At 50.0% G+C, this 27429-nt stretch overlaps 1 protein-coding gene across 5 annotated transcripts in view; it reads right to left on the bottom strand.

The window, feature by feature from the left end:
• RPH3A (rabphilin 3A) overlaps positions 1 to 27429 on the bottom strand; it is a 94197-nt gene that overhangs the window by 28074 nt on the left and 38694 nt on the right. For 4 of the 5 annotated variants that reach the window (XM_006147966.3, XM_006147967.2, XM_027771634.1 and 1 more), the window contains 3 exons: positions 13730 to 13876; positions 1873 to 2002; positions 313 to 399 (listed from right to left, as the gene is read on the bottom strand). In XM_006147966.3, coding sequence (XP_006148028.1) covers positions 313 to 399; positions 1873 to 2002; positions 13730 to 13876 — 364 coding nt within the window. Of the gene's footprint in view, positions 1 to 312; positions 400 to 1872; positions 2003 to 13729; positions 13877 to 19837; positions 20003 to 27429 lie in introns of those variants that run through there. The other variant, XM_006147969.3, reaches the window with a different exon arrangement.

Here is a 27429-nt window from a genome sequence, read left to right on the forward strand (position 1 = left end):
ATGGAAAAGATGATGGCAGAAGATCCAGAATGCGAGAAATGGGGATGAGAAAAGAATGGGAGCCAGAGGGAAATGGACAAAGAGAGGGAAGAGGAAGAGAAGGAAGCAAAAGCTCCTGGGAACAGAGGAGGGGGAGGAAATTCATTCAAGCACCCAGAGGTCATTCTGCCAGTGTTCACAGTTGAGCTTGTTTCTTTCACACCAATCCTGTAAGACCCTAGACCCAAGCCTTCAGGAGCCACCCCATTTCCCAGGTGCCAGGGAGGAGAGAAAGGAGGGCCCCCAGGATCCAAGTGGGGCCAGGCTACTCACCTCTCTCTGCTCGATGCAGATTTTGCAAAGCCACACAGAATGCGGGCGGTTGTTGGAGGTCTCCACCCCACACTTGGTGCAGACGTTCTGGGGATAAGACAATGTACACTGGGGTGAGCCAGGCTCTGAGTGCCAGGGATTGGAGCAAGGGGCCAGGAGTGCTGGTGAGGGGTCCCCCTTCTCTCTGGTGGATGTTAAAAACTCTCCTTTCCTCACATCCCTCCCATCATCAAGGCCAGTCAGAATGAAGGTCCAGCTGGAGAATTATTTCCAATAACAAGAACTCAAGTTGTTCCTGAGCACTGGATGAAGGAATCCTCCAAGAGTTTCTGTGGGGTCTGAGTTTTTGCCATTGACATAAAAAATTTTTAAGAGAGATTTTTGCTATAGGGCATGTGTGCTCATCAGAGAGACAGAGAGCAAGAAATCACCCCCCAAGGGGGATGGCCATGCTGCAATCCCTTGTCCTTCATTCTCCTCTCAGGATCTTGGGCATGCACCCACATGCCCAGCATGAGTTTAAGCTGCTGGATCCAGGACTCAAACCATGGTCAACTACGTGAGAGTTCAGTGACGTAACCATTACACCAACTGCTGGTCCCATCATTGACATAATTTTTAAGAGGAAAAAATGCTATATCCATCCTGTTTATTATTTAGTTATTTTTCTTTCCCCAAAGGACCGGAGACAACCTAGACCATGACTAGAAGCTCACCTCCCCAAGGAGGAGGAAGTTATCTGAGTCAAAGTCATGATGTGTGATGGAACAGACATTTGGACTGAGTTTTCTGGAAGTCAAGACAAATAGGAAAGCCTAATGGATCACAGCATTTTTACTATCTAGCTGGCAGCAACAGACATGTTTTTCAGCATAGATAAACTTTCCCCAATATTTCACTCTTAGTGCTAAATGGGAAGCCAAGCAGGAGAAGTCAAGTGGCATTATGGATGTCTCCGGCTGCATTGTTCACCCAAATTCCTTTCCTTGGAATCAGATAGCCCCAAAGACAGCTGGATCCCTGGCCCGGAACTGTCAAGTGCACACAGCCTCCATATTGGATGGAGGGAGAAGAGAGCCCAGGAGACTGCCCTTCAGGAACAAATGCTCTCCAAGTTAAATGATCCTAACTTGGCTGGATAAAGCCTTTCTAAGTTTCTTGTACCATAACCTCAGGCAAGGGAAGGCTGAGAGCATCCACATACACACATGTGTACACCTGGGCCCAGCACATGTTCTTTAAATTGATATGTAACTTGCTAAACCCCAACCAGGATACTTGCAGGCTCCAACCTCAAGCTCCCAAGTTTATCCCAAATGGAGCTCAGATCTAAGGGGACAAAAGAATCAGAGTGATGTCTAGGGAAGGAACCAGGACCCCAGTTACCTTAGAAGATAATTTGGCATAGAAGCATCCTAGAGGAATAATAACCCGGCGGCTAACCTTCAGGATTCCAGCTCCATCCCTAAGACCCAGGACCACCCCCTCCCCAAAGCTGGAGCCTAGGGTTGGCCCCTCTGGAGGTGCTGAGCAGGGAGGAGGGAGGCGAGTGTTAGGTACCTTCTTACAGTCCTCACACACCACGCAGGCAGAGCCCAGCATGCCCAGCTGCTCTCCACACAGGATGCAGCGGTTCACCCCGTCCCCAGCCACATTCTTCCTCATGTTCTCTAGGCGGTCCACCAGGCGCCTGCAAGCAGAGACAGGGTAATGAGGACCCTCTAGGACCGGGCACACTGGGGTAGCCCACAATGTCAAGCCGATTGTCTTCATCTTCTTTGAGTCATAGAATCCAGCATCTGATGATAACCGTGGACTCTTCTCCAGAAAGAGGCTCGTGCACATAACACTCCGATATCTTTTGGGACATCAAAGACCCCTCTACCATGCCACTCAGTCCATCTGTTCTACTGACCTTGGATTAAGACTCTTATCTAACCCTCTTTATCCCAGGTCACCTCCTCCAGGAAAAGTGCCTTCTGAGCTCCAGGTCTGGTTAGTGCATTGTCTATACTGGCTAGAGCCTTGAAATCGGACAGACCCAAAGACAGTTATATCCCTGGGCCAGAAGTGTCAAGGGCAAGCAATCCAGCCAGAGAATAGGTAGGTAGTGTTCTCGTTTTATCACTGGTGCTTCCAAAGCACAGAGAGGGTGAGAAGCTGGCATGACTCACTCAGCCAGGGACAGGATCTAGTTTTCAGTCTTAGTAAATCATCGTCATTTTCAATGATGTGTCTTAGGCTCCTGCCTCATGCCCACTTCGCTAATGCAGCTCTTGCTCCGAAGGAGAGCATGGCTGACGGTTGGCGTGCACTCTGCGTGGTAAGGAAAGGGAAAGGCTGTACTGTCCCTTTTTGGAAAGTTCAGGCTGTGGATTAGCCACCACTTGCAAACCCACATGGTAACCTCCTCGCAGAAAGCCCGATCCTCCCACTGCTCAGCCCTAAAAGCCAGAAAGGCCCCTTTAATGCACGCTGCTCTGGGAGTGTCCCATTTGCTTCCACCAGTTGCAGTGAATGGCATGGAGATACAACAGGTTTAAGATCATTATCCCGAGGTCTCCGCCCAGGGCTCCTAGTTGCTGTGAGTTCAGTAAGATGATAAAAAGGCGCATGTGGGGTGGAGACAGATTGGGGTGAGCAGGAGGCTTCTTGCAGCCTGCCTGCAGGGTACCCTCTTTGTGGTCCCAAATGCTAGAGGCACAAAGATGAAGGCCCCAGCGACCAAAGATTTTAAACTTGGAAATAAAACTTTGTAGGAAACCAAATCAAAATCACATCATGGGAGACTGCAAGTCACAAATGGGTCTTTATCCTGGTGATAAAACATTTCAGAAGAAGTATTTATTCTACCAGTCTTAGCAGGAGACACTCTCAACCCTCCTGCATGTCAATGACTCAGAGGAAAGGAAAATACCAGGGCTGGCCAGGGATGCTAAACCTCACGGGGTATCTTTAAGCTCCCGGATCCGCAGTAAGCAGGCTGCCCTCCTGAGAACCACCACCAGGGGGAGTGTTCCCAGAATTGATGGTTCTTCTAGATCATCTGGGGAGAGTTTGCCATTCAGAGGATGAGTCTACCGGGTTGAGGGGGAAGTCTGGAAACCTGCCTTTGTGTATATGTGTGATTATTAATGATGAAATTTATTTCCTTCAGCTTTTTGAGATATCATTGACAAATAAATACATACAGAAGTTTTTTAGAGCCTGTTGGGTTGATGTGCACATACATTGTTAAGAAACCTTTGCAACCAAGCTAATTAAGGTAGCAGAACCTTCATATAAAAGTGACTCCCAGCAGAGTTCGGCCGCTGGTGGGCCTCTGTCCACACTTTGAGAACTGCTACCAGAGATAAGGAAGAAGCAGTGAATCACTTGGGGAAACGCTGTCCTCCTTAAGTCAAACGGGCGGGGAGGGGAACCCAGGGTGCACCATTGAGATTAGGGTGTGAGTCTGGGTTTGGATATGCTCATCTGAATATCCTCGTTGTGTGCACTTAAAAAAAAAAAAAGAAAGAGAAAAAGAAGGATCAGGGAGGGAATACCACAATATTTACGTGGTCATTGCCGGGTGGTGAGCTTATGGGGGGCTTTTATCTCCTTCTTTAATGCCTCGATGCCCTCTATTAAGCACCAAAATTAGCTGGGCTCTACTTTCTTTAATGAATGGGTACCACTCTCATATTAGAGAAAAAAGTGCTTTTTGTTTGTTTGTTTGTTCTTGTTTTTGTTTTGCTATAGGATGCATGCATATGCAAGAGAAAGAGAGACAGAGATGAAGAGAGAGAGAGAGAGAGGAAGTGAGAAATCATCCCCCAGGGGGATGGCCAGGCTGCAACCCCTTCTCTTCCATTCTCCTCTTTGGATTTTGGGCAGCGTGATTCTCAAGCTGCCAGGTCCAGGGCTCAAACCAAGTTGGTCATATTTGAGAGTCCAATGCCTTAACCACCACGCCACCTGCTGGCCCTGAAAGTGCATTTTTGAAGATAGAGATCACACCTACCAAGGGTTAAAAGAGGACCATGTGACTCCTGTTTTACTTGTTCAATGACCTTGAAAAACCTCTGTTCTTGGAGTCCTCCCTTTCTTAGACTTTACTAGGGGGTAGGCAGGACGCACCTCAATTTTCCTCCATGAGTAGCACTCAGGGATTCTCAGATCCTGAGACTGAAACATCGATCTTCCCTGCCCTCCCCTCCCCCTTCAATTACGGGACCGACAGTGGCTCAGAGACCAGTCTGTGTTGGCTGCTGGCTTTGTTTGCACGTCTAATGTCTTCTCTCCTTCCCCATATTAGGTGCCCAATTAGCTGGACACTGTAGTTGCTGTCACTGCCTGGTTATGTCTTTACATACCCAATTAACTTTACGACGACTGCTCACGCCTGGCATCCAGGAAACATCGATCACTCTCGGACTGGTGCTGGGTGCTTCAGGGGAGCCATTGGTTACTGGGGATCTGGGTAGGTGCCTGTCCTTCTTAGGATGCTTCCAGAGGCACCAAGAAGGCCACGTCTCTCTCTGTCTCTCCAGTGTGTGCATGTGCCCTATTGCAAAGATCTCTCTCTCTATAAAATAATAATAATAATAAAGACAGGAAGAAATAGGAAGCAGTTATGATGCAGTGACTGGGATGCTTAGTTCTGCAGTTAGCTTGCCCGCCTCTGTTTCTGAACTTTGCTAGTTTCTAGCTCTGTGACCCTAGGAAAGTGACTTTGCCTTTCTGAGCCCGAGTTTCTTCATCTAGAGAAAAAGCACATTCTAACCACCTAGGATCACTGCAAGGATAAAATGAGAAGTGTTTGTGAAATGCCTGGAACATGGTAACTACCCAGTAATGGTTGCTGCTAATTATTTCTCTAGGAATACTGTGGCTTTTATAACTCCCCAGCCTCACATTTTTTCTTGGTAACCAGGATGCTCTCTGCCTGTGAAATCCATCTTTCCAAAACATTTAAAAGGGGCAGTGGTGGGAAGCAATCTGTACAACTCGCATGCCCTTCTCTAAACACACATGGATGGCCCTCGGCCCTACATACAAGGCATACGCAAGAACACACCTGCCTCCGAGTAGACCACTGAGGCGCATGTTCATGTGAGTGTGCACAGAGACACACACACTCAAAGATGCACCCTCAGAGCCTCCGTGCAAGACCCCACCGGTGCAGGCGTGCCTGCACACACTCTGATCCTCAGAGAGCCCAGCTCTAATCAGCTGTGTTCTGCAGACAAGGACGAACGCCACAGGGAGGACTGACAGCTGCTTGTGCGTTAAACTCGGGTTCCCTCAAAAAGCCCAAATTGGCCTCAGAAACATTCCGGCGACCGCTCTGGGGCTTTCCAGCCAGGACTGCTGCGGCGTCTCAATGAACGCTGAAGAGCAGGCTAATGGCTGTACAATCACACCCGGAAGCAGGCTGCGTGTGGCGTGCCGCAGAGCCTGGGGCAGATGCCCTGGCCGCCAGGTGTGACGGTGTGCTTGCCGATTCCCGAATCAGCGGGGAAGGGGCTAGAAGCTGGGGTTCCACCAACTTATGGGACAGAGCCAGAGCCGTTGCTTCAAGAAGCAGTGGCTGGTCAGGATTTCATAACGAGTTATAAAAAACGCAGCAAAGTGAGGACACAGGTGCCATTTTTCTCTGCATGCGCCCCTCTCTCTGACACACACATCTATTCCAGAATCATGCTGCTCGCTCTTCGCCTCACCTAATTGCCAAGCAGGGACGTTACCATTGAGTTTACTACGCTTGGCACCTCTTCAGTTAAGGTTGGACCATCTGCTCTGAACAGGAAGACGGCTGCTCTGATGGGGGCTGGCCTGAGGCTACGATGCCAGGGTCTCCCAGGAATCTGTCCCTAAATGACTGAGCTGCTCATAACACCATGTGGTGGGCACACGGGCGGTGTGCATTTCAGATTCATTAATCCTCACGGTTGTTTATGACTGCCACCACTTGGGAGCTGTAGATCTCGACGTCTCTTTGTGAAGGATGGGTGAATAGGACTCGTGGCTGGGCCTCGGCACTTTGGGGAGGGGACATCCAGCTGGAGTGGAAGGAGCCAAAGGAGGTATTCGGCTCCAGGGCCCAGCCGGTCTAACATTCAGGCTGTGTGCTGTGGCACTGTAGGCCCCGTAAACAGTAGTCACAGTGACTGCTCCTGAGTGTCACCCCGCGTGCCTGGATTCCCTAAGCCATCAGCAACCTGTGATATGCTGTTATTATTCACTCTCATTCGCAGACGGGATAGCTGAGGCATGCAGGGGAAGTCAGCTGCTCAAGTTCAGGCAGTGGTGGGGTAGTTAAGGCACTGGACTCCCACATGGCTGAACATAGTTTGAGTCCCGGACCTGGTAGCTTGCTCTCTCTCTCTCTCTCTCTCTCTCGTAAATTAAAAATTAATAATAATGGGGCCAGTAGATGCTGTTGTGATTACATCACTGGACTCACACATGGCCAACCATGGTTCAAGTCTCTGACCTGGTGGCTTGAAAAATCACACTGGGCACATGTGTGTGCCCCAGATCCCAGAAGGAGAATGGAGAAGGGACTGCGGTGTGGCCATCCCCCCAAGGGCGATTTTTCACTTTCCCTCTCACTGTTCCTGTCTCTCTGGTAAGCACACACACTCTATGGCAAAACCTCTAAAAATCATATAATAATCAACAGATTAAATTAAATAAGTAATTCTTTTAAAAAATAAAATAAAGCGTCTGTTTCTCAGGGAGGACATGTTAAGGATTAAGGGAAACCTAACCTTTTTGAACATGCCCAGCATGATTGGAGACAAATGTCAGTTTCTCCATAGAACAGCAGAAAGGACGTTAACCCTGGAGCCAGCCCGCCTGGGTTCCCAATCCTCGTTCCACTCTTTATTAACTGCGTGACTCTGGGTCAGTTGCTTGACCTCTCTGAGCCTCATTTTCCTTAACTGAAAACGAGAATGATAAAAAAGACGGTCTACTTCATGGAGTTTTGTTGTGAGGATGACATCAATGAATCTGCATAAAGCTTGAGCACAGGACTGACCTACAACGGGTAATTACAGGAGTCTGTGGTGAGTAGTTCCCAAGAAGTTGAGTACAGTGGCAGGAAAATTCTTAGTTCATTCCTTCTCCCCCTTGTATACCACCCACAAAAGGCTAGGGCAGTGGTTCCCCTGGGGCTGACTTTGCCCCTCAGGGGACATTGGGCAGGACCTGGAGACATTTTTGATTGTCACATGGGGGCGCAGAATGGCTACTGGCATCAACAGGCCAAAGACGCTGCGGAAGGTTCTGGAACACACACGGCAGCCTGCCGCAAGGAGTGATCTGTCCTGGAGCGCGAGCAGCGCCAAGACAGGACAGCCTGGGCTGGGCGGACTTGCAGACGGCCCAGTCCAGCTCCCCGTTTCCCATGTGAGGCCAGGGAGGCCATACGGTTATAGTGAGAGGCTTGCTCAGTTGGGTTTATGGCTCCATTGGTGTGAATTTATTTGAGCTCTTTTTTTTCCCCGCAGATTTCATCAAGTATTAGGACTGGGTAGACATTGGAAAACTGGTCTAATCCTTGGAAAGATAAAGGTACTGCCCAGTTTTTTCTTTTAATTTTATTTATTTAGGTTTTTAAATTTTATTTATTTAGGCGCATGCACTTGGGGAGAAGGAAAAAGAAAGAGAGAGAGAAGAAGCGAGAGAGAGAGAGAAAGTGAGAAATCACCCCCCCAGGGAAGTGGTCACACCACAATCCCTCCTCCTCTATTCTTCTCTTGGAATTTTTTTTTTAAAGAGAGATGTTTGCTATAGGATGCATGCACTTGCTGGGCAGAGAGAGACAGAAAGAGAGAAATCATCTCGGGGGGATGGGCATGCCACACTCCCTTCTCCTCAGTCTCCTCTTGGGTTTTGGGCATGTTCACATACACGCTCAAAGTGATTTTTAAGCCACTGAATCTGGGACTCAAACCGTGGTTGGCCATGTGGGAGTCCAGCATCTTCACCACCACATCACCAGCCCCTGTGTACTTTTTAATAGTAGGCACTCTGCTAATAAATTGAGAAAATTTCTATTTTTATCTGGTAAAAACAGATTTCACAAAGTATTATGGTTGTATGGACATTGGAGAACTCTGATTTACTCCTTGGAAACATGAAGATACTGTTCAGTTCCTTTTTAAAAAAATGTACTTATTATTATTACTTTTACATTTGTGATAGGTCACATGTACTGACCAGAGAGAGTGAGAAGCAAAGCCACCAGGTCTGGGACTCAAACCATGGTCAACCATGTGGGAGTCCAGCGCCTCAACCACCCTGCCACCTGCTGACCCCATGCTCAGTTTTGAACACTGGGGAGATTCTCAGTCCCCTCAAACCTGATGAAATCTGTGAATATTTCTTCTGAAAAGAAAAACACAGACTCACACGTAGACTGTCTAGGGCTCCAGGTTAAAACAGGGAGGGCGAGTGGCCCCCTGTGGAAAGAGGAGCGTGGAGGGCAGCTTACTGTCTGCTTGTCACACCATGAGGCCCACCTAATGAGGTGCAGCATGTCCCTCTCATTATTGCTCACGTCTCCCTCTGTCCATAGTTTAGAAAAATTCTGTGCCAAAAAGATGGAGGACAGTGGAGCCAGGACAAGGAGGTGACAGGAATGCAATGGATTCTGTCAACAACAGGTCTGCCTGTGTCTCTGGCTTCCTCCTCCATCATGGCGTTGGGGTGCCAAGGTTAATCACAATTCCTAATTACTTTTTTGGGCCCATCTGCTTAGAAAAGCTGACCTCAAATGAGAGCCACCCAGCTGCCAGTCCCTTCACGGGAAGATACATGACCAAATGCCTTTGAGAGGCTCTGGGCAGGAAGCAACAGAACACAGAGGGACTAGCTGGTGGAGGGGAGGGAAAAGCAAACACGTTTTCTAGGCAAATGTTTAATTCCAGACTTAATACGTTCTGAAAGTCCTGTGGGTACCCTTTGTGTGTCTTTCTAACTCACGAAGTCCCCTTTCACACTCGGCAGCCATGTTTGTATACCGGGCACCTCTGGCCAACAGCTGATTGGATGAAGCGTGGGTACCCAGGGTGAGCTGGGCCAATGAGAATTCCTTTTCTGAAACAGAATGAGGATCCCTCGAGATCTCTCTGCATCCTTATTTTAAGTACTTCTTTTTGCATAATGTGGCAGAGTCCCCAAAGATGACTGTCACTAGCACCTCCCTTGGCTGTGGTAAACTACAATCATTTTTCCTCTACTTCTCCATGCCCTCAGGATTTGGGGCAGGGTGTTTTTCAAGCTATTGGGCCCAGGACTTGAACTGTGGTTGGCCACGGTGATTGGCTTCTATGCACAGAGCTTAACTGTTGTGCTACGGGGCAGCCCTGTATCAGATCTACTAATGATGATTTCATACCACTCCCAGGGCAATTGCTCAGGTACTAGAGAAGAATCTGCAACCCACGAGCTGCTGTCTGGTTCCAGAGGAGGACAGAGATACACCTGCAATGTCAACATAGTTCGAAGGCGCTTATTTGCTGAAAGGCACAGCCAGCAAGGTGTGGGGTTCTAAAACAGGCCCCTCCCCGCAAGTCCTGGGGGTTCTGAGCAGAAAGAATCCTGAGAATTAGAATGACTGGTTGGTGGATGGGGACAGTGAGGCCCCAGTGGCTCAGTAACTGGGAGCCTTGCACTCTGCAGTGGCAGCCCCAGATGGCACCTCTGCCCCCTTTTCAGCCTTGCTGGTATGAAGTACCATTTGGCTTTAATTTTTTCCCCCTCATTCATGACAAAGCATGTGCATGCCTCAAGAGAGAGCAAGAGAGAAACAGAGAGAAATGAGCACCCTCCGGAGGGTCTAGTCACACTCCAGTCCCCTTCTGCCAGTCCTCCAACCTGTCAGATCTGGGCACTTGTGCAGGGACCAGCGTGTTTCAGGCTGACCGGGCCAGGGATTTGAACCACAGTCACCGTGTGGGATCTGGCTTCTCTGGAGCAGTACATTACCTCTGCACTGTGAGGCTGGTGCTCACTTAGCTTTCATTTGACTCTCCTCTGGTCTCCTCTCAGGGAAGCATGGGTGGGACGGGAATTAGGGTAGGTAAGAGCTTATAAGACACGAATAGCGCTGGCTAGCGTCTGGCGACACTGCCAGAAGGGCCGGCTGCTGGAAGGAGGCAGGGAAACCGCCAGAATCTTCCGGGGCTGTCCTCCCCACTCTGGGTAGCCAGGCAGAAAACACACGGCCTCAGCAAAGGGACATTCTGTCACCAAGGACTTGGCCCACGGTTCCCTGGAAACCTCTCAAATCTCCTTCAGGGGAAGCCAGGGCTGCTAGAATTCCAAGGCTTGCCAAACAGGACTCTTAGGGCATGATTTGAGAGCAGGGGCTTCCACCAGTGTCAAAACGGTGCTTCCTTATTAATTTATTTATTTGGGTTCACTGTTAAATAACCGTCACCTTTACTGAGCATGTTCTCTGTACACAACAGCACAGTAATCCTTCATGTGCTAACTGAGTATGCATAATTAAATGTATGCTAATGTTACCCCCATCTCACAGGTGAGGAAACTGAGCCATCAGAAGGCAAAGTGGCTTACCTAAGGTCACAAAGGGAGTGAGCAGCAGAGGTGGAATTTGAACTCAGGTCTCTTTGACTATGAGACCCCAGCTCTTAACCATTACCACCATGTTAGCAGTCAGTAGGAGAAATATGGAGACCCTGGAGGACAAGGCAGGGACTCCCTTTACCCACTTCTAGAACTTTCAAGCTAGGATCTGCCTAACCCACAAGGACCCCCTTCGCTTTGCTCTCAGGGGCTGCTCAGCCCTTTGTACAACATGGCCAGGCGCCCCCTGGTTGCAGCTGATTGGACAAGGGATAGCACACCTGACATAAATCAACCAATCAGAATAGTTCCCTGGGAACTTGGACCCTAGACAAGATTTTAAACTCCCCAGACTCTTGGCTACCGGTGATATACACAGAAATTGGGGTGCACCAGCACCGTTACCTCTTTTGCTCAACAAATGTTCCTCTGTGCACCTACTACACACCAGGTTACAGCAATGAACAAAACAGGTGAAAACTCCTGTCCTCAGAAATCTTACAATCACATGGGGAGAGGCATATAATAATCAAACCAAATTTGTAAAACAGTTAGCTGGTGGCAAGGGCTACAGAGGAGAAGTCAAGAGGAGTTCTTGCTTCCGGCATGTACCCTCAACGTCCAGATCCCTCCTTCGCTCATAGCTGAGGCCCATCATTGTGCATAGTGGAAGCATGCACACATCCCTCCATCCTGGAGAATTCCCCACTCCTGACATATCTTTCAAAAAGCAAAACAAAGGGACTAGCAGATGGCATAATGGTTACTCCACTAGATTCCCACATGGCCAACCACAGTTTGAGTCCCAGATCCGGCAGCTTGAAACTCACATTGTACGTGTGTTTGTGTATGCCCAAGATCCCAAGAGGAGAATGGAGGAGAAGGAATTGCAACATGGTCGTCCCCCGTGGGGAATGATTTCTCACTTTCTGTCTCTCTGTCTCTCTAGCAAGTGCATACACCTTGTAGAAAAAAATCTCACTGAAAAAAAAAAAAAAAAGCAAAATAAAAACCCAACGCTATAAGCAAGGCTCTCAGACCCATTCCTAGGTTCCGGCTGCAGAGGATGTGGACAGAAGGTTGAGCGCAGCCTGCGGGCATGTTTACAATTTGTCAGCGGCATCTCTGGTCGCCCCAGCCTGCCCTGAGTGAAATTATCCGGTGGGGCTCAAATCAAAGGTGCCCACTTCCCGCATCTCCATAAACACCATTTTCTATCCAAGAGCCCCGTTAACGCCCAGCTGAGGTGCAGGTGGGGAGCTAAGCGTGCCCTCAGCAGGCAAGGTGCCCTTGGCAGAATAACTGATACAGGGGCCTGGGGAGGGAGGTGGCATCCCAGCATCCCCCATTTCCTGTTTAAGCTCCGTCTTGGGGACAGTGTACTGGCCTGCTGCATCCTAGCTACTAAAGCGTCCACCCACGCATCCATTCCCTCCTCTGCAGCTCCCCTTCCCACCTGACGATCACCCGCACTTCCTCCCTCCCCCTCAAGCCCACCCTGTATTTCCAGCTGTCTTTGCCCATCCGGCTTGCCACTCTCTTACACATGTCACACATCCTGATAAGCTTGCCGCTCTCCCATGCATGTTGCTGTGGTCAGATGGCCCTGCCAAAACTCACGCTGCAACTGAGCAGCCATTACGTGTTCGAAATGGGGCCTTTAAGAGGTGACCAGATCAGGCCAGCAAGTGTCAGGGTGGACGAGGTGCTGGACTCCCACGTGGCCAACTGTGGTTTGAGTCTCGGACCTGGCGGCTTGCTTTCTCACTTTCCCTCTCTCTCTGGTAAGCACACATGCCCTGTGGCAAATTAAAGAGTGATAATAATAAAATTCAAGAAATAATTCTTAAAAAAAAAAAAAAAAAAAGGGACCAGATCACAAGGGCACTACCCTCAGGTTAAGGCTGTTCCTGAGGGAGCCGTTGCAGAAGGGTTTCTTCTCTCGGTCTCAAGCACTCGCTTCTGCCTCCACCATGTGGTGCCTCTCGCCCAGGGCTGGCCCCACACTCTGGGGCTTCCCTGCTCCTGTTTCAAGAGCCAAATAAACGTCTACCATTTATAAACTACCCGCTCTGTGCTGCTCTGTTCTAGTGACTGGACATGGACTAAGACGCGCGTTTTCATCATCCTCGCCATCCTTCTTCCCACGTGGGGACATTTGTTACAGAACTAGAAAGGCCTGGGCCAGGAACCATCCTGCACCACTTTAACCACCTCGGACTTGAGTCCTGTGGGATAATTACTATCTCTTTCTACTCTGCCAGTGAACACGGGAGCTCAGAGAACCGAGAAATAGGCCCAAGGCCCGCGGCAGTCAGTGGGCAGGGAGCTGGGAAGGAACCCCACATTCTCTGAATCCAGACCCACCGTGTTAACCTCTGCCACCTCACTCACAGGCGAATCAGTTTCTCTAATTCATTTCAGGCGTGCTCTTTTCACACTTACTGTCTGCGTCTAACCTCACCCTCGGCTGCATGTTTGGGCACGTACAAGCCAGTGTCTCCAGACTGCCTCTCCACAACCACGACACTCACGCTCACACCTACCCCTGCAGCACCCAGGGGCAAGCTCCCATATTCCCAACACAAGCGCCCTCCCCTCCCCCTTCTCTGATGCAGCCCCAGTCCACACTCCGCTATTCCCTTTTTCCTTCTTCCAGCGCTTCCCACCTCATGCAACAAGGATTCCAGATCTGTCTGGGTGGTGGTCTGGCAAGTCACAAACCCAAAGCTCACAGGCAGCCAGCCCTGCCCCACCCCAGCACCCCTGCAGCACAGCCTCCTACTGCCTGGCCGCAGTGGCTCCCCGATGGACCGGAAGTGTCAGGCCTTACCCAATTCGCTCCTGCTCCATTGCTTCCATTTTCTCCGCTCGGGCAATCACCCTGTTGATGATTTCCTTCTCCTCATCGGTCAGCTCTTCTTGCTTCCTCTGTCTGTCTGGCTGGCCATTGGGGTGGACGGACCAGCCTCCCTGGAGCCTGAAAGGCAATTGGGAAGGCATGAGGCTGGCCTGAAAACCCAGCAGACCGGTTAGAGGCGTGGTTAGGCCCATAGATCCTGGAGTCTGGTAAATTTCAGTTCCAATTCTGAGCAGGAAACTCACTCTGGGAGTCTCTGGGCAAAAGAAGCATCTGTCTTAGAGTGATGCAGTGACAAAGAACACAACCCATGGTTCTCCTAGGAGGCTGTCCAAAGAGGCCCCATTAACAGTCGTCACTTGACAGAATTATAAAAGTATACCCTAGATGTGTCTCTGGATGGCTGGGACGTATGTCATTCAGTTCCCACGAGTGCACCACCATTTAGCCCTTCTGCCACCCCCACTAGGCAGGGACTGTCATTGTCCCTACATGCTGGTGAGGAGGATGAGCCGTGGAGAAATGAGACCACTTGCCCACGGTCACGCAGTGGGGCAGTGGCCGAGGTGGGACTCAGACGCGGACAACCTGCACATGAGCCTTCGCAGAGAACGGGATGCCTGTGGACGCCGAGATGAGCCGGAGGATCAGAGGCTGCTGGGAGCAGAGTGAGTGCTGGGGCTGACAGCCAATTAGCGTCAGCTCTGCTAATACGAGGCTCACAGCCCAGGGCTCACCTGAGCGCACTGCAGCACTGCAAGGTCAGCTCTCCACTCCATATTCTTACCCCTCCTAGGAAAAAACCTGTAACTCCGAATCCTCAGGGGCCAGCACGCCATTAACCACACTGCTCTGATCGCGTCAGCACACCTGAAATTACCTCTTGACCCTCGAAGTTGGAAATGAAAAACCCATCTCCCTCCTCTTTCACCCTCCTCTGCCATCTTCCTACCTTAGCTGGTCAGTGCTGAAGAGCAGAGGAGGAAGAGTTTGAAAGGCCAGGGAGGCGAATGTCTCGGGCAGGACTTACTGAAAGAAGGAAAGAGGGGGTGGCTGGGAAAATTCCAGTGGAAACAGGCCTTGCCTTGGCAAGCATGATCTTAGAGAGGTGCCTTCGGGATGTGTAAATGCTCAACACCCTCAAGCTCCCTGCTCACATTCTCCAATGGCATCCCACTGACTTAGGCTAATACCCGGAACTAGACAGGGCAGTGGCTGCAAACCTTTGCAAATATACTAACTCCCACGGAGCCGTTACTTTGAAATGGTTGGTGTGATGGTATATGAGTTCATTTTACCTTACTTTTTTAAAACTTAATTTCTTTCTTCCATGAAAGAAAGAGAGGAAACATCATCCCCAACAGGGTCCCAAGGCCATAATCCACCCCCAGCCCCAGCCAGTCCAAGCATGTCCCTGACATAGTCAGGGAGGTCTCTGGTCCTGAACTGGGGACCTTCCCATGTAGGCTGCTCTGCAGAACACCACGTGTTACTGCTCTACCACCATCTGGCCCTGAATTTCACCATGATAAACAAATAAAACCCAGTTTTCTTGACCATTCTGGCAGTCTTAGCTGTTCTGTCCTTCGCCTCCGTCTGCCCTCAGTTTCCCTTGCTCCCTCTGCCATTACTGAGGGCAGACAATGGCCTCTCTTCTCAGCCCTGACGTCCCCGTTTTGTTTCTGCCTCAGAGCTTTGCACTGGCTGTTCCTCTGCCAGGAGCATCTCTCTCCCTAGATCTCGCCATGGCTGGCTTCTTCTTGTTAATTTGGTCTCGAATTCTTTGACCATTACCCAGTTCATTGTCTCCATTGCATCTTTCTCCAGCTGAAGTTATCTTTAAAGAAATGTCCTGTTATTTACCACCACTCTCCCCCCACCAGAATGTAGATGACAGGATGGCAGGGACCTTGTCTAATTCCCGCGGCATCCATGGCAGATCATCAACATCTGCGAGTAAGCCCAGGAAAGAGAGTTTTGGGATAAGACCCTGTTCCTTGTGGCCTCAGTGATATTAAATACCTAATTATACTCATGACATGTGGGGACACTGAAGCAGTGCAAGTTACTTAATCTAGGGATTAGGGAGAGCTTTCTGAGAAAGTGGTGAGGATGAACTGTGATTCTGGCGAAGCTGAAATTTCAGGGCTCTTTGTTTGCATAAGCACCTTCCAAGGCCTTGGGATGGGCCCTAGTAATGGCTGCAAGATTAGAAAACTTGGCAAAAGCTGGGACCAGCAGATGGTGTAATGGTTATGTCGCTGGACTCCCACGTAGCTGACCACAATCTGAGTCCTGGACCCAGAGGCTTGAAACTCATACTGGGCCTGTATGCATGTGTTCCCCAAATCCCAAGAGAACAGAGGAGAAAGGATTGCAGTGTGGCCATCCCCCTGTGGGGTGTGTGTGTGTGATTTCTCACTTTCTGTCTCTCTGTCTTTCCAGAGAGTGCATGCCCCCTATAGTAAAACTATCTCTCTTAAAAAGAAAAGAAAAAAGAAAAGAAAACTTTGCAAAAGCAAGATATTGGTGTCTCCATGACCTTGAAGAGGGCCTCCTGCATTAGGTAAGCTTCAGGCCCCACAGAGCTGTGGCTGGCCCCTGCTGAGAACTCAAAGGTAAACTGGAGGGGTGAAGGACAGGTTGGGGAAAAGATTGAGTCTGGAAGAGGGAATGGTCTTTGTAAAGACCCAGAATTGAGAGTGGGCAGCACACCCAAGGAGGTAAAGGCCAGCGTGGGTGCCAGGCTATGGGATGACTCTCAGGAATTCCCGCCTCCTGGTACTCACATCCACCCTGGAAGCCCCCTCCCATGCTGAATCCAGGTTGCTCTGGTGTGACCAACTAACGACAGAGAAGTGATACTGAGTGGCTTCCAAGGCTAGGTCATAAAAACCATTGCAGGGGCCAGGCAGTGGTGTCGTGGTAAAACACAATACCCTGCAAGACTGGCCCACATGGAAGGCCCCAGGTTCTGATCCGGACACCTCTCTGAGTGTGTGTGTGCCCACGATTCAGGGCTAGCTGAGGCTGGAGGTAGATCACAACGTTGACAGCCTGTTGGGGGTGCATGTACTCTCTCTCTCTTTCTTGCTCACAGAGGAAATAAACTTAATAAAAAGGATGCATGCGTGAACAGACACTGCAGCTTTTAGGGGAAGCGGCTACCATGTCATGAGGATGCTCAAACATCTCTTTGGAGAGATGCTTATGGAGAAGAACTGAGGCCCCCAGCCAACAGCCAGCCACAATCTGCCACCACCTAAGCAGATCCGCCAGCCCCATCAGGGCTCAGATCGCTGCCCCACCCTACCCGACGCACGCCATTAACCACACTGCTCTGATCGCGTCAGCACACCTGAAATTACCTCTTGACCCTCGAAGTTGGAAATGAAAAACCCATCTCCCTCCTCTTTCACCCTCCTCTGCCATCTTCCTACCTTAGCTGGTCAGTGCTGAAGAGCAGAGGAGGAAGAGTTTGAAAGGCCAGGGAGGCGAATGTCTCGGGCAGGACTTACTGAAAGAAGGAAAGAGGGGGTGGCTGGGAAAATTCCAGTGGAAACAGGCCTTGCCTTGGCAAGCATGATCTTAGAGAGGTGCCTTCGGGATGTGTAAATGCTCAACACCCTCAAGCTCCCTGCTCACATTCTCCAATGGCATCCCACTGACTTAGGCTAATACCCGGAACTAGACAGGGCAGTGGCTGCAAACCTTTGCAAATATACTAACTCCCACGGAGCCGTTACTTTGAAATGGTTGGTGTGATGGTATATGAGTTCATTTTACCTTACTTTTTTAAAACTTAATTTCTTTCTTCCATGAAAGAAAGAGAGGAAACATCATCCCCAACAGGGTCCCAAGGCCATAATCCACCCCCAGCCCCAGCCAGTCCAAGCATGTCCCTGACATAGTCAGGGAGGTCTCTGGTCCTGAACTGGGGACCTTCCCATGTAGGCTGCTCTGCAGAACACCACGTGTTACTGCTCTACCACCATCTGGCCCTGAATTTCACCATGATAAACAAATAAAACCCAGTTTTCTTGACCATTCTGGCAGTCTTAGCTGTTCTGTCCTTCGCCTCCGTCTGCCCTCAGTTTCCCTTGCTCCCTCTGCCATTACTGAGGGCAGACAATGGCCTCTCTTCTCAGCCCTGACGTCCCCGTTTTGTTTCTGCCTCAGAGCTTTGCACTGGCTGTTCCTCTGCCAGGAGCATCTCTCTCCCTAGATCTCGCCATGGCTGGCTTCTTCTTGTTAATTTGGTCTCGAATTCTTTGACCATTACCCAGTTCATTGTCTCCATTGCATCTTTCTCCAGCTGAAGTTATCTTTAAAGAAATGTCCTGTTATTTACCACCACTCTCCCCCCACCAGAATGTAGATGACAGGATGGCAGGGACCTTGTCTAATTCCCGCGGCATCCATGGCAGATCATCAACATCTGCGAGTAAGCCCAGGAAAGAGAGTTTTGGGATAAGACCCTGTTCCTTGTGGCCTCAGTGATATTAAATACCTAATTATACTCATGACATGTGGGGACACTGAAGCAGTGCAAGTTACTTAATCTAGGGATTAGGGAGAGCTTTCTGAGAAAGTGGTGAGGATGAACTGTGATTCTGGCGAAGCTGAAATTTCAGGGCTCTTTGTTTGCATAAGCACCTTCCAAGGCCTTGGGATGGGCCCTAGTAATGGCTGCAAGATTAGAAAACTTGGCAAAAGCTGGGACCAGCAGATGGTGTAATGGTTATGTCGCTGGACTCCCACGTAGCTGACCACAATCTGAGTCCTGGACCCAGAGGCTTGAAACTCATACTGGGCCTGTATGCATGTGTTCCCCAAATCCCAAGAGAACAGAGGAGAAAGGATTGCAGTGTGGCCATCCCCCTGTGGGGTGTGTGTGTGTGATTTCTCACTTTCTGTCTCTCTGTCTTTCCAGAGAGTGCATGCCCCCTATAGTAAAACTATCTCTCTTAAAAAGAAAAGAAAAAAGAAAAGAAAACTTTGCAAAAGCAAGATATTGGTGTCTCCATGACCTTGAAGAGGGCCTCCTGCATTAGGTAAGCTTCAGGCCCCACAGAGCTGTGGCTGGCCCCTGCTGAGAACTCAAAGGTAAACTGGAGGGGTGAAGGACAGGTTGGGGAAAAGATTGAGTCTGGAAGAGGGAATGGTCTTTGTAAAGACCCAGAATTGAGAGTGGGCAGCACACCCAAGGAGGTAAAGGCCAGCGTGGGTGCCAGGCTATGGGATGACTCTCAGGAATTCCCGCCTCCTGGTACTCACATCCACCCTGGAAGCCCCCTCCCATGCTGAATCCAGGTTGCTCTGGTGTGACCAACTAACGACAGAGAAGTGATACTGAGTGGCTTCCAAGGCTAGGTCATAAAAACCATTGCAGGGGCCAGGCAGTGGTGTCGTGGTAAAACACAATACCCTGCAAGACTGGCCCACATGGAAGGCCCCAGGTTCTGATCCGGACACCTCTCTGAGTGTGTGTGTGCCCACGATTCAGGGCTAGCTGAGGCTGGAGGTAGATCACAACGTTGACAGCCTGTTGGGGGTGCATGTACTCTCTCTCTCTTTCTTGCTCACAGAGGAAATAAACTTAATAAAAAGGATGCATGCGTGAACAGACACTGCAGCTTTTAGGGGAAGCGGCTACCATGTCATGAGGATGCTCAAACATCTCTTTGGAGAGATGCTTATGGAGAAGAACTGAGGCCCCCAGCCAACAGCCAGCCACAATCTGCCACCACCTAAGCAGATCCGCCAGCCCCATCAGGGCTCAGATCGCTGCCCCACCCTACCCGACATACACTGCAGCTGCAGGGCCCCGTGCCACAGTTACCTGGATAATCCCCTCTTACATTCCTGCACCCAGGAACCGTGAAAGGTGATACCTTATTTCAGTTGTTTTAAGCTGTTCCACTTGAGCTGATTTGCTCTGTGTTTTTCTAGTTCTTACATAACTAGGAAAACTAGTCCAGCTGGAGGATAGAGACAGGCTGACATAAAGCCCCATCTGCAGTGTCTATATTCACTTCCTACTGCTGTATAACACATTTGCACAAAATTAAAATGACATACTTTTATTATCTCTCAGTCTCCACGGGTCAGGAGTCTGGGCTAGGTTTAACTGGATATTCGGCTCAGGGTCTCACAAGACTGCAGTCAAGGTGTGGGCTGGGCTGTGTTATCATCTGGAAGCTCGATGGGGGAAGAACAGGCTTCCGCGCACCTTCCTGTGGTTGGTGGTGTGTTTGCAGCTGTCTTCTATGGGTCCCCGCTTTTGTTTGGCTATTGCTAGGTCACCCCAGGTTCTAGAGTCTGCCTGCAATTCTGAACCACGTGGACTTCTGCACCTTCCCCTGTGAGTGTCTTCCTCCATCAATCTCACAAGGGAAATCACTCCTGTCGCCTGAGAGTCTCATATAATAAAATCCGAGAGTGACAGCCATCACCTCAGCTGTTTCCCACAGGTTAGAAGCAAGTCCCAGGTTCTGCCCTCATCCAAGGGGAGGGGATCACACAAAAGCATGAACATGGGGTGGGGTCACTGGGGACCCCCCTCAAGTCTGTCACAGTCTCTCCGGCAGTTCTTCCAGTCTTTTCCAACTGATCCCTGCAACAGAGGTGCTTGCTCTCTCATAGGAGGGCAGATGCCTTCCCTATGGTGTGCTAATACCCCTCAGCCTGGTGCTCCTTCCCATTCATTTTAAGTACAGTGCGGAATGAAGACCACCGGCCTTCCCAAAGAGCCCTCGTCATCACCTGATTAGTCACTTTCCTAGACCTCTTTGGTTTTCCACGCAGATGGATATGTCAACTGTTTTTATTCCTTCTCTTTGTCTCCAATTTTCTCTTTTTTAAAAGTGTTTATTTATGTATTGATTCCATCAGCAATGGAGAGAGAGACAGACAGAGACAGAGACAGACAGAGACAGAGACAGAGAGGCAGCACCCCACAGGGTCTTCATGACAGGATTTACACCCAGCTCTAGCCAGCCCCAGATCACAGGCACAAGCAAGCCCAGTGGCCTCAGGGAGTCTCCAGATGCAAACCCAGAACCTTCCCGCCCCATGTGAGTCGGCCTTGCAGAGCGTGGTGTTTTAATGCTGTGCCACCCTCCAGCCCCCTCCCTCACTTCTCTTCCTGGATTTATCCTCCAAGCCTCAATTTATTTCCTGCTTTTACAAAGCAGCTCAGTGACCAAAAAGAGAGAGAGACAGAGAGGCAGCACCCCACAGGGTCTTCATGACAGGATTTACACCCAGCTCTAGCCAGCCCCAGATCACAGGCACAAGCAAGCCCAGTGGCCTCAGGGAGTCTCCAGATGCAAACCCAGAACCTTCCCGCCCCATGTGAGTCGGCCTTGCAGAGCGTGGTGTTTTAATGCTGTGCCACCCTCCAGCCCCCTCCCTCACTTCTCTTCCTGGATTTATCCTCCAAGCCTCAATTTATTTCCTGCTTTTACAAAGCAGCTCAGTGACCAAAACTGAATGCAGGTGAGGTTCTGGGCCTCGTACCCAGTGGAGTCTCTCCAAGAACACATCCTGTAGCTCACAATCTGGTCCTGGCATGGTCAGCCGGGGCCAGACCCACCGCAAAGGCCTCACACTCCACCAGCCCCCTGCTTTCTGGGTCAGCGTACACAGAAATGCACGCTCCCAGACATGCAGGGCTGTAGAGATACGGCAGGGATGGGGTCCCCGAGAGGCCCCGCCTCGGGTAATTGCCTCCATCTGCAGACTGCAGATGAGCAGAAGGCCTGCTGGAGCCAGCCGGTGACTCTCCAAGCCCTGCCCCCTCCCTTGCTCCCAAACGCAGAGCAGTTGACAAACAGCTCATCCAGTGTTTGAAAATGTCGCCGATTGATCTCAGTGGGAACCCACAAACCTCCTGTGGATTTTCATGTTTTAATTCCAAAAGCAAACAGAGGGAAACAGATGAGGTTTTCAAACCAAAGCCTTTGCTCTCAGGGGACAGAGCAGGCCTGCCCTGGCTGCCCTAGGCTGGGGGGGAACATGAGTATGGCCTTGAGGTTCACACCTTGTGACAAGACAGCACCTCTGAGCACAGAACGGAACCCCAAGACCAGAGTCCAGAGTGGGATCTTGTTAAAGACGGAAGGTGGGGACTGAAGTCTTGCTTGGCTCAGACAAGGTACTCACAGGATAGCATCTCACCCAGCAGAAATCCAGAGGGCCTACTGCCGGCCTGGGCCCTCCTTGGAGTGGCAGAGCTAGTGGTGGGAGCCTTGAGTCCGCCCCTCAGTCACAGTGTGCTCTGCAGCCCTTCCTGCGCCGAGCTGTTTCCTGGTCTGCTAGTGGGATGGGGTGGGGATGACACAGGGTATCATCAGAGGGCCCTTGGCAGGATCCAGCATGAAAACACTCACGGCAAGACCCAGAGAGCAGCAGCCCTGCCTGCTGCGAGCACCTGCTCACCCTGCAGAGACGCCCGAGGTCCTCAGTGAGTAAGGAACTCGGCTCAGAGAACCGAAGACCTGCCTTGTGTTAGGAACCTGGGAAGCACGCTGCGATGTCAGATTGGGCCCTGAACTTCATGGATCTGCGTCTCCGGGTGAGTGCTGGAGTGTTCCAGACTTAACCTTTGCTAACCAGCTGCTAGTGGGGCGGGGGCTGCTCAGCCTAAGCAGACACGGTGAAAGCCTGAGAAACTCATTCCCTGGTTCCTGAGAAGATGTCATAACTAAGCCAGGGTTCAGGGGTTGCCGTGGGGGTCTCACGGCCTCGATCCTTTCCTGACTCTGCCTCTGCTGGGGTGTTCATCCCTAGGCATAAGTTACCGAGCACTGGTGAGCCCTAGTTTCCTCGTAGCATTCCTGTGAGGACTAACTAGGTCATGGATATAAACTGCCTAGATCCTAGAACAGGGTAGATGTGTGTTGTAGTCTGGGTGATAGTTTGTCCCCCAAAGTTTCATGTTTTGGATTGTGATGTTGGGAGGTGGTGAGGCCTGGTGGCCGATGATTGGGTCATGAGTGCATGATGGAGGCCGCGTTCTCGTGAATGGATTAATGATGTCTTGCCGGGCCCAGTGGATTTTAGCTCTCACGAGAAGAGGTTAGTTATCATGACAACTGGTTGCTATAAATGAGGAATTCTCTCTGTCTCCCCTCCGGCCCTCCTCTGTGTTTTCACTGGCTATGCTGTAGGCCTAGGACTGTGGACTTTGCAGCCACAGAATAATGAATACAATTCTGTCTTTATAAAATCACCCAGGCTCAAGTATTTCTGTTAGCAACAGCAAAGTGGACTAAGATAATGTGTATTTTCGTATTGCTATTATTAAACATTTCAGCCTGAAAGTGGGTCTGGAAGCCTTGCCATAGTGACAGGGTAGTAGAGAATTACCCAGCGGCACTGCAAATGTAGTGGGCACTAGATCTGATGAATGCAAGAATGAATGAATGAATGAGTGGATGGCATGCTTGGATAGGGAGGAGCAGGGGAAACTGGGACACTGACCCTGGCAAGAGGGTTCAGATAGAATAAAACAAGACACGCACCTGGGTCATTGCATGGTGACTGATATTTTGAAGTTGGGAATCCCCCCAGACACCTGCAAATCCCCCTACTGCCATAGTGACAGGAATGCTCAAATTCAATCTATGACCAAGAGTCTAGATGATTTAGCGATTCGGTGAAGAGAGAGATAAAGAGAGACTGAGACTGACTCTAAGTGGCAGGGAGTGTGGAAAACACAGACACAGGATTGTTGGGACTATTTTCTTCCTACAGCTCCCAGATTTCTTTTCTCAGTCTGGAAACACTGACCCCAGACCCAGAAACTATAGAGACATTAAGAAATCAAAGGGGGAAAAAAAAAAGCCAAAACTGTGTTCAAACCCTGACGCTGTGTGTCTTCAGGAAAAGGTCTCCATCTCTCTGAACACCAAGTCCTTCATCTGTCAAACTGAGTTAACACTTTCTGGGTTGTTGGGAAAGTCATGACACATTTTTGAATAGAAAACGACGTCATGACTTTTCTGACGAGCCAACACGTTGTAGGTTTTCACGCACTGTCTCATTACATGTTCACGATATCCTATGAAGTCGGCATTTCTCCCCTCTCTAGTGTACCAAGCTCAGAGAGGTTCATTACTGGCCTAAGGCTACACAGTTTGAAGAAGGAATGTCAGCTCTGGGGAAAGGCCTGTGTTCTGAGCACCCACAATCCCACCTGTCTAAAAGGTAGCCAAGGGGTTCCATCTCACACTGTTTCCCCAGAGCCACAGTCAGCTGACCTGACCCACTGTCCCCTACCCCCCACTAGGATTATATGCAGATGCAGCTCGTGAATTTAGAAGAAACCAAAATATCAGGGACGTTTGCTTATGATCTCCAAACATCATTTTTCCCCTCAACTACGCTTTATTGTTTTAAAACACTTTATAGAAGTTTAGGATGTTCCTTTTGGTGGTCTTATTTTTTTTTTTAATGAAAATAGAGAAAAGCTAGAAATAACTGAGAGATTGTTAAATAAATTGCTTAAGATGGTTTGTTACACAGCAAAAGCTACCTGATACAATATCCACTATGTCAACAGTAAGAATGCACCGAGCTGTGGTGGTGCTGACTGCTAAAAAGCTGTGCTCTGGGGCTGGAATCACATGGGAGACCAGGGTTCGATTCCTAGTCCAACCTAAAGGGTAGGCGTGGTGGTATGTGCCCATCATCCCAGGGACTTGAAGGGGCTATGGCCAGAGGATTGCAAGCTAGAGGCTGACCTGGACAACATGACAAGACCCTGTCTGAAAAAGGGCCTGGTAGCACACACCTGCAGTCCCAGCTGGGAGACTGAGAGGAGAAGGGCAAACATCAAACATGGTTGGAAGGCTTTGTCTAAAAAAACAAAAGCGAAGCTTGTCAGAGTCCCCACACTAACTTTACTTATTTTAAATTACTGTTGTGTGAAGTTCATGATATTTTTAATCCTTTCAGCCACTATAGGCCTTTATCCAGCTCCACTCTCATCTGCCTGAAATATTTAGCTTCTGAATAAAATATTCAAAGAAAGAGTTTTGCAGTTAATGAAAGGTTTAACTATCCTTGCAGTTGACCTGCTCATTTTCCAGATGCCGGAGACTCACAAGAGGGCTGGGAACTGACGGGACACAGGAGTGGAGAGAGCGTGGCCAGAAACTTAAGGAGCCAGCCTTGTAGACACGCTTCATCAGCTACCCGAGGGCACCTGCCCAGAGCCCTCCCAGCAAAGCCGGCAGCAGCGGGCCCCGACGAAAGGAGTCCTGACGTCAGGGGAAAGCCTCTCCAGATGTTTCTCCCTAAAACACAACGAAGGGCATCCCCCACCTCCTTCCTGCCTCGCACTTTGATCCCTCATTTCATGCACACAATAGTCATATAATAAATACCCACCAGATGTCTCTATTAATGATACCCCTGAAAGGAGTGGGATGATGGAAGTGCTGCCGGGGCACCGAGGCTCTGAAGCGTTCACTGGCAGCCACAGCGGTGTGCAGAAAAGGAATCCTTTCTCTCTCTTCCCTTTCTTCTTCTTCTCCTCCCCCCGCCCCCATGCCAGTGGGGCAGGTGGATCTCTTTCCAGCTCAGTGAATGAGGTTTTAATGAATCCTGAGGGAAGGATGAGAAGGAGGGGCAGGCACACTGCAGAACGTTTTGCACATGCCCAGCTGGTGTGAAGGCCTTTTCCATGAAATTCGCCCTAGCCGGCTGAAAGAGGGCAGGGGCTCCTGTGGTCCACGGGGACCCTGGGCCCTAGCCAGTCTCTTGAGCCAGACTGAACTCCATTCTGTTCTGAAAGTCCACGCTCACCCTCACATCTGGGCTTTGCAGATGCTGTTCCTCCTACCTGGAACTCCTCTCTGGCCCCACTTGGTGCTCCTAAGTCACCTGGTCTTGGTTTACACTTCATTTCTTCCAGAAAGCTCCCTATCATGGCCTCCAGGTCTGGGCTAGGTGACCTAAGTGCTCCCGCCATCAGCTGTGACTCTGTGCTGATAGCTGAAGGCCTCAGACATGGGAGTGCGTTTGTTGGCGGCTGGCTGTTCCCCTGTGTGGACCTCCCTGGGCACAGACTCATACGTTGGCCCGCTCTGTATCCCAGGGTTCGATACACAATAGGGACTTGGTAAGTAGTAGTTAAGAAAGGAAGGAAGAGAGACCAGGCAGTGGCTCAGCCATGATGTAACTGGACTCACATGGGAAAGGCCCTGGGTTCGCATCCAGGGCCCCTCTGAGCATTTCATCCATGCACACGTGTGCCCGTGATCTGGGCTGGCTGGGACCATGAAGACCTGCCAGGGCTGCCTGCCTTTGTCTCTGTACCTCTCTCTCACACACACAGAAGAAATAAATAAATAAACTAAAAAGATTTTTGTTAAATAGAAGGGGAGGACGAAGGGGGGAAAGCAGGGAAGAATGGAAGAACGGACATACATTCTTCCTTTCTTTGGATTAAAATGATTATTTTATTTATTTATTTATTTATTTATTTATTTATTATTTTAATTTGACCAGAGGTGTGTGTGTTGGGGGGGCGGGGAGTGAGAAAGCAAACCACTAGGTCCAGGATTTGAACCTTAACTATCATGCCACCTACTGGCCCTACATTCTCCCTCTCAACCTCAGCATTCAGGAAGCCTCTATGAGCTTTGAGACCCTCTGGAGTCACAAACTTTCTCTTGTGATGTTCTTATTTATAATCTGACAACGCCTTAGCACCCTTCCCTAGTGGGTCTAACCGTCATGATTTCATAAAAGCAACAGTTGGCTGGCCAAGGTCCCCAGTCACCCACAGAGATCAGAGCATTTGCACAGCCTTTACAGTCAGTTGTGGGTTTGTTTTTTTTTTTTTTTGGAGAGGTTTTTGCTATACGGTGCATGTGCTTGCCAGAAAGACAGAGAGAGACAGAGAGACAGAAAGTGAGAAATCACCCCCCGGGGAGGATAGCCACGCCACAATCCCTTCTCCTCCATTCTCCTCTCAGGATCTTGGGCACACACGCACATGTGCCCGGCGTGAGTTTTAAGCCACCGGGTCGGGGACGCAAACCGCGGTCGACTACGTGGGAGTCCAGCGACATAGCCATTACGCTAACTGCTGGTCCCCTACAGTCAGTTTTTTAAAACATCTCATTTGACAGATGGAGAAATGGAGGCACAGAGCAGGAAGAAGGCCCTCCTTGGGTCACCTGTTACGTATTGCCCATGTTACGTAAACCTCTAGGAGCTTCTGGGACTGCAGATGCGGTGGTTTGGGTTCAGAAAGGCTGAGCGAATTGTTAAGCGCTGTCTGTACAGACTCAGTGGGGAGCTGGGTGGAGAGTCACACCATCACCGGACTCTGCTTGGTGCCCTGCCGTTTACAAAGCTGTCTGTGTGTCCCGTGTGCCCACCACCATCCAGTGAGGGCAGGGGTATCACAGCCATCTTATGACTGAGACAGCCTGGGCTCGGGGAGGTGAAGGGTACAGCCAAGGCCACATTGACAGCGAGTGCCAGAGCCCCATCACAGAGGGTGACAAGGAGTCTCCAAGGTGCATGTCTGCGCACATGACAAAGACCGGCATGCTTTACAGTCAGGCTGCTCATCGTCCTCATTGGCCTCAGCGTCCAGTCCATCATGCCTATTAGATCTATTATAGGAAATGGATCCCATTTTAAAAAACAAG

This window comes from Tupaia chinensis, unplaced genomic scaffold (assembly GCF_000334495.1).
Source record: "Tupaia chinensis unplaced genomic scaffold, TupChi_1.0 Scaffold000226_1, whole genome shotgun sequence".
NCBI lineage: Eukaryota > Metazoa > Chordata > Mammalia > Scandentia > Tupaiidae > Tupaia > Tupaia belangeri.